At 43.1% G+C, this 6503-nt stretch overlaps 1 protein-coding gene across 1 annotated transcript; it reads right to left on the reverse strand.

The window, feature by feature from the left end:
- Positions 1-281: 281 nt before the first annotated feature.
- Positions 282-6503, reverse strand: LOC128513917 (E3 ubiquitin-protein ligase Midline-1-like). The gene is made up of 6 exons (XM_053487483.1): positions 6203-6503; positions 5908-6003; positions 5483-5722; positions 5362-5387; positions 5113-5249; positions 282-915 (listed from the first exon to the last, which is right to left on the reverse strand). The coding sequence occupies exons 1-6, from the start codon at positions 6458-6460 to the stop codon at positions 293-295; spliced, it is 1380 nt and encodes a 459-aa protein (XP_053343458.1). The 5' UTR covers positions 6461-6503; the 3' UTR covers positions 282-292.

The raw sequence follows: 6503 nt of genomic DNA on the forward strand, positions 1-6503 counted from the left end.
ATATGAAATATCCACTTATACACTGGGAAATGGCTTGCATTTCATATAAAAGGTGAAACATGATTTTGTTTATTCACAGTGAGTTTAAACTTTTAGGTATGCAGACATGATAAATGTAAAAAAAAGCAACTTTCAATGCTATCACTAAAACATTGAATAAAACATAATAAAAGTGCCATTTTAATTCTTAAAATTATTTATAAACACACACAGACAATTTAATTATATAATAATAAATGTAATAAAATAAAATAAAATGTCTAATAATATTATGTGTGCTAGAATACTTATTTTAAACAAGGTCCCAATTTGAATTCTCGTAAGGCTCGTCTATACCCTCCTCATTCACTGTCTCATAGGCGCTTGTATCCAGTGCGCTGTCATCATTATTAATCAGGTTGCAGATCTTCAATCGTGCCATACTGTCTTTCTGTGGACGCATGCAGAACACAGGACAAACAGAATGCTTAAACTTGGCAATAAATGAGTGCAGAATGCATCCTGTATTGACATTGTAGAACTTCAGTTCCTCGTTATCACAATCCAGGAACACGCCGAGGGTTTGAACATTGCTCTCCTTGATTCTGCTAAATTCGTTGTTGTACAGCACAGAGAGCTCGCCACCATCGCACTCCAGAACCCATGAACTCCTCTCCTGGGACAGTGCTAAAATGTGAATGCCTTTACCCCGGCTTTGTTCCACTACTCCCACTTGCCAGCTTTCACAGCCTCCCACATCCACCTCCCAGTAATGCAGGCCTTTACTGAAGCTCTGAGATGCTTGCTGGTTGATCCATGATAACCGAGAAGTATGACTAAGGTTATCTGATGGGCACACTGACATCTCTGTCTTGTCCTCTGAGATCTGCAGATTCCCTTCTTCTTTACTCTCATTTAAAGTAATAGTCTCTGAAACTGGAAGAATAGATAAAAACTTCATTAGACATTAATTATGAACTTTCACCATAAGAATTGATCTCCCAATTGGTAAAGATGGCCACATTTGACCCTTGAGCTTGACCCCTTGCCCACTCAGCTCGGGCGGCACCACACCATGACTAACTTTTGGCTCTTACCCAAGTGTCCTACGATGTGGGAACATACAATAAAAGTAATTTTATTGTACTGTAGCGTTTAGATGCATCTTCTAATTTAATGGGGGTTATTTTGTTGCCTTATTTTCTACATTCTACAACAGTGCTAGAAATTTCAAATCTATTCAAATGGTATTAGGTAACTGAGTTAGAAGAACAAGAGTCAGTTGTTATTTTAAAACATGAAAGTCATCTATTCTGGAACAGTTCTTGCAAGAACTCATTCAAAATTTAAATTCAAATTTTATTTGTCAAATACACAGTACGATATGCAGTGAAATGCTTCTACGACTGCCATTGACCTTAAAAAGAGAATTAAAACTTATAATAAGAAATAAATATAAATAAAAGAAATACAATAGAAAATTAAATTTACCTAGGATAAAAATAGAGATTAAAATAGAAATATACTGCACATAAAAATAAAAATATACTGTACATTAACATTTTTTACAAATTTGAAATTTGGTGAAAGAAAGATGGTGTGCAAATGTGCATAAAAAGTGCATAAAAAGTTATTAAGGTGCCTTATTAAGGTGTCATTGTGCAATGGTCCAGAATGTAAACATAAACATGTAAGAAGAAGCTCTTCCTCAGTCCCCCTGTGTTGGTCTTCAGGGAGCGGACTCGCTTTCCTGACCTCAACAGGGAGAACAGTCCATTGTTGGGATCGCTGAGGTCCTTCACGATCTTCCTGGCCTTGGTCCAGCACCGCTTGGTGTAGATTGAGTGCAGGTTAGGGAGCTCGGTGCGGATGATGTGCTCAGCTGATCGCACCACCCTCTGTAGAGCTCGTCTGTCCTGCATGGTGCTGTTCCCGAACCAGGTCGTAATGTTTCCCGTCAGGATACTCTCTATGGTGCAGGAGTAGAAATTCCTGAGCACCTTGGAGGGCAGTCTAAAGTCTCTCAAGCGTCTGAGGTGGTACAGATGCTGCCGGGCCTTTTTTACCACGCTGTTGATGTGACAGGACCATAACAGGTCCTGCGTGATGTGAACACAGAGGTATCGAAAGCTGTCCACTTTCTTCACTGGGCTTCTGTTGATGACTGGGGTCTGTTAGTTTCTCTCCTGCTTTGTACTGAACTCTACCATCAGCTCCTTCGTCTTGCTGACGTTCAGGAGGAGATTGTTCCTCTGGCACCAGTTCTCCAGATTTCCAATCTCCTCCAGGTAGGCCGTCTCGTCGTTGTTTGTGATCAGGCCGACCACGACAGTGTCATCAGCAAACTTGATGACGGTGGTGGAGCTGGTAGTGGCCACGCAGTGATAGGTGTACAAAGAGTACAGCAGGGGGCTCAGAACACAACCCTGGGGGGCTTTAGTGCTGAGAGTGAGTGGGGCAGAGACATGTCCGCCCATCCTTACTGCCTGTGGTCTGCCAGTTAGGAAGTTGGAGATCCACTGACACATAGATGAGCTGAGTCCCAGGTGCTTCAGCTTGGTGGTGAGTGTAGTGAAATTATGGTATTAAATGCAGAGCTGTAGTCGATAAAAAGCATTTTAACATAATTCCCTTTCCTAGTGTCCAGGTGAGTGAGTGATGTATGTAGGAGATGAAAGATTGCATCGTCTGTGGAGCGGTTTGGGTGGTATGCAAACTGTAGAGGGTCCAGTGTGTTGGGTAGTGAAGAAATGATGAAGTCTCTGACCAGGCGCTCAAAGCACTTCATCACTACTGAGGTGAGGGCTACAGGGCGATAATCGTTGAGAGAAGCAGAATGAGGTTTCTTCGGGACAGGAACAATGATGGACTCTTTGAAGCATGTGGGGATCACCAACTGAGCTAAAGAGATGGTGAATATCTCAGTGAACACAGGTGCTAGCTAGGCGTTGAGAATACGGGCTAAAATGCCACCTGGTCCTGCTGCTTTCCTGGTGTTCACTCCCTTGAAGGCTCTCCTCACAACATGCTCGGAGATGATGAACGCGCTTCCGGTGCTGGCAGTGTCTTCCTGTCTGCAGCCGTTAGTGCCGCTAGCATTATCATCACTAGCGTCTTTAGCTGCAGCCTTCAAGCGAGCATTGAAAGTGTTCAGTCGCGTCCGCGTTCATCATACCGGATGTGGGTGCTTTATAGTCCGTTATTGTCCTTAGTCCCTGCCACAGGCTCCTCACTCTGTTGGAGCTGTGACTCTAGTTTCCTTCCGTTGCGCTGCTTCGCCTCCTTTACAGACTTCCGGACGTTATACGACGCAGCCTTGTATGCTTCCATGTCCCCCGACGCAAGTCCCGTGTTGTAGGCAGTGGTGCGAGATCTCAGAGCATCGCGGATGGTTTTATCCACCCACGGCTTCTGGTTGGGAAACGTTCTGATGGTCTTTTTCTCCACGGTATCATCCGCTATTTTCCCAATCCCACAACCGCTTCCATAAACACGCTGACGTCATCATCTGAGCTGTTTCTGAACATGTCATAGTCTGCGTCATCAAGTGCGTCCTGTAACGCAGCGACCGATTGGTCTGTCCAGCGCGCGACCTCCCTCTGAACCGGAACTTCCTGTTCCAGCCTTTGTTTGTATCTAGGCATGAGGAAGATGGCGGCGTGGTCGGATTTCCCAAATGGTGGACGAGATTGTGCCTTGAAGCCGTCCTTAACTGTAGTGTAACAATGGCCCAGTGTGTGGATGTGTGGATGTGTTGAAAAAAGTTCGGTGCTGCGCGTTTGAGGTTGGCACTATTAAAATCCCCCTCCACAATAAGCGCGGGGTCCCGGTGCTGTGTCTGGTGCTGTGGGAGTGCCTCATGCAGTTCGTATAAGGCAGTGTCCATGTCCGCTTGTGGTGGAATATAAACAGTGCTGATTATGACTGATGTAAACTCCCGAGGGAGATAAAAAGGACGACACATGATGGTCAGTAGTTCCAGGTTGGGTGTGCAGGAGCATGTAAGAGGAACAACGCTCACGCTGTTGCACCAGCTGCTGTTCACCCTCCCCTTGACTTCCCAGAGTCCCGTGTCTTGTCCATGCGGTGAACCAAGAAGAACTCGACCGCTGGATGGCGTGGTCCGGAACCGCTGGGTTCAGCCATGTCTCGGTGAAGCAGAGGAGATTGCAGTCCTGAATGTCTCTCTGGAGCTTTACCCTGGCCCTGAGGTCATCGAGCTCGTTTTCCAGTGACTGGACGTTGGCAAGCAGGATGCTAGGCAGGGGTGTGCGGTGTGCATGGGTTCTCAGCCTGTTCCTGACGCCGGCTTGTTTCCCTCGGGGCTGCCGCTTCGCGTCGCGTCCTTTGTTCTCCCTCAGGATCTCACTCGGACAGCTCGGATCCGGAGTTAAAAACGTCAAATTGTGAGTACATTGTATACCAATAAAAACAAGAGTGTCTCTATCATACCTAATGTACTCAATGGTGATGATTTGACTGGTTTTAAAACACTGAAAACTGACTTAAAAAACTAAAACAAAGAAAAGGGGGTCGGAGCCGACCTCACCGGCGCCATCTTTAGAATCGTTTTAGTATTGTCAAGTACTGTACGTACATTTGAAAAACCCATCAAGCACCATGCTAAAACTGTCTCTCATGAAGACCATCCGAGGAAAGCAAGACCAAAACTGTAAAGCCCAGCAAGACCAAAAGTGTATTTAAAGTTACCAGCCTCAAAAATCACAAATTTTAAGCATCACATATTAAATTGTTTACAAATTATTTACAGAGCATGAGTAGCAGACACATCTCAGTATCAACTGTTCAAAGGAGAGTATTGCATATTTTCAATGCCTTAAGGATTGTTTTATCATGTAGGAACAACCATGGAATTAGAAGGTCTGTCCAAACTTTTGACTGTACATATGTGACAAATAATAGCATCATATTCTATCTCTTGCTACATGTTCATTCCTGTTCCCTCCCTAATTGCCGAAATTAAATCCTTACACTCTTCTATTGCATTATTTACTGTCATACCAAAGACATTAATCATGTCATCACTAAACTAGCTTTTATAAACATTTAATTTATAAATTAAATATTTAATAAATATATTAACTCTGATTTAAAATATCCAAATGCACTTACATTCCCATGGCCGTGGCAGAAGCTCTTTGTTTTTTTCTACTAGTTTCTTGACAGAGTTTTCCAGAGCTTTTATTCTTGTGTCATCGACTTTAAGCTTCTTTTCCACAGAGGAGTAAAATTTGTTTATTGTATGCAGGCTGCAAGAAAACCACAATGTCTTTCAGTCTCTGACTGCAAGGTTCTGGGCTTGCTCAGTTTTATGTGCTGAACATCCTATAATTTAATAATTAAGATGTGTGTGTTACTCACCTGGTTTTAACTGTGTTGATCTCCCCCTTCAGAAGGCAAATAAAAAGCAGGTGATTAGTTTTGTGCTGAAGCATTGCTTTTATAGTAGATCCAAACTTATTGAGGTAATAAAAATGTTTACCAGCAGGCTGGCTGGGTTTTCATGCTCCTGTCTGCTGCTAAGCTGTTTTATGTCCTCACTTATGGCTGTGGACTTGCTCTGGCAGTTCTGCGTGTCCTCGAGCAGCTGATGGAGTTGCCGCTTAATCGTTTGCTTTTGTGCATTCAAGATGAAAAAAGCCTGCTGCTGATTCTGCTCGATCAAAGTCTGCAGGGTATGGTACTCCTGCTGAAGCGTCTCCTGTGTCCTGCTGCATATCTCCTGGACATCGCAACAAATTTAAATGACCACTCATAATCACAGACATAATAGTTCTAAGGTTTTTCATCATTATTATTATTATTGTTGTTGTTGCTATTGGTGTAATTTTGCATGGTATTTAGCTCTTTAGTCTAATTTCGTATGTTTTTTTTTTTTCCTGAGACACACCCTAGGATAAATCTTACCTCCAGCTCGCGCTCTGCTGCTGCAATCCTCGGTTTTAGGTCACCAAACTTCCTTTCTCTGGATGTCAGATTCCCGGACAGTTCATTTAGTTTTTTCTGTGATACATTGAGTAAAGATGAATAAACATTATTATGCAGTACCCTTTGTAAACATAAAGATTTATTATAATTTTTTATCATCGCCAACTGAGATGTGTAATAAATATTTTTATGTATTAAATAAATATTTTTGCATTCACATTGGAAGAAGTGTTTTCTCTAATTTTAGTTGAAGTGAAAAAACAACAGCTCTTACCACTTGATCGTGCACTACGTTTTTCAAGTCTTTCAGGTGATGATCCCGGTGTGTGCCCTGAATTACACTGCGGCTGCTGAGCGGCTGATCGCATGTGAGGCAGTAAAGCACCGCTGAATCAGCATCCATTGAAAGGTTTGATAAAGATCTAGACGTAGAGCTAGAGTTAGAGCTAGACGTAGAGCTAGAAGCAGAGCTAGACATAAAACCCGGCCGAGATCTCAGCATGGAGTTGTGTTTGTGTTTAAAGAAGTGCATCCTGTCTTAATAAGCCAAAGAGCAGCACCCTGTCTGCAATATA

Source organism: Clarias gariepinus, chromosome 26 (assembly GCF_024256425.1).
Source record: "Clarias gariepinus isolate MV-2021 ecotype Netherlands chromosome 26, CGAR_prim_01v2, whole genome shotgun sequence".
Taxonomy (NCBI): Eukaryota; Metazoa; Chordata; class Actinopteri; order Siluriformes; family Clariidae; genus Clarias; species Clarias gariepinus.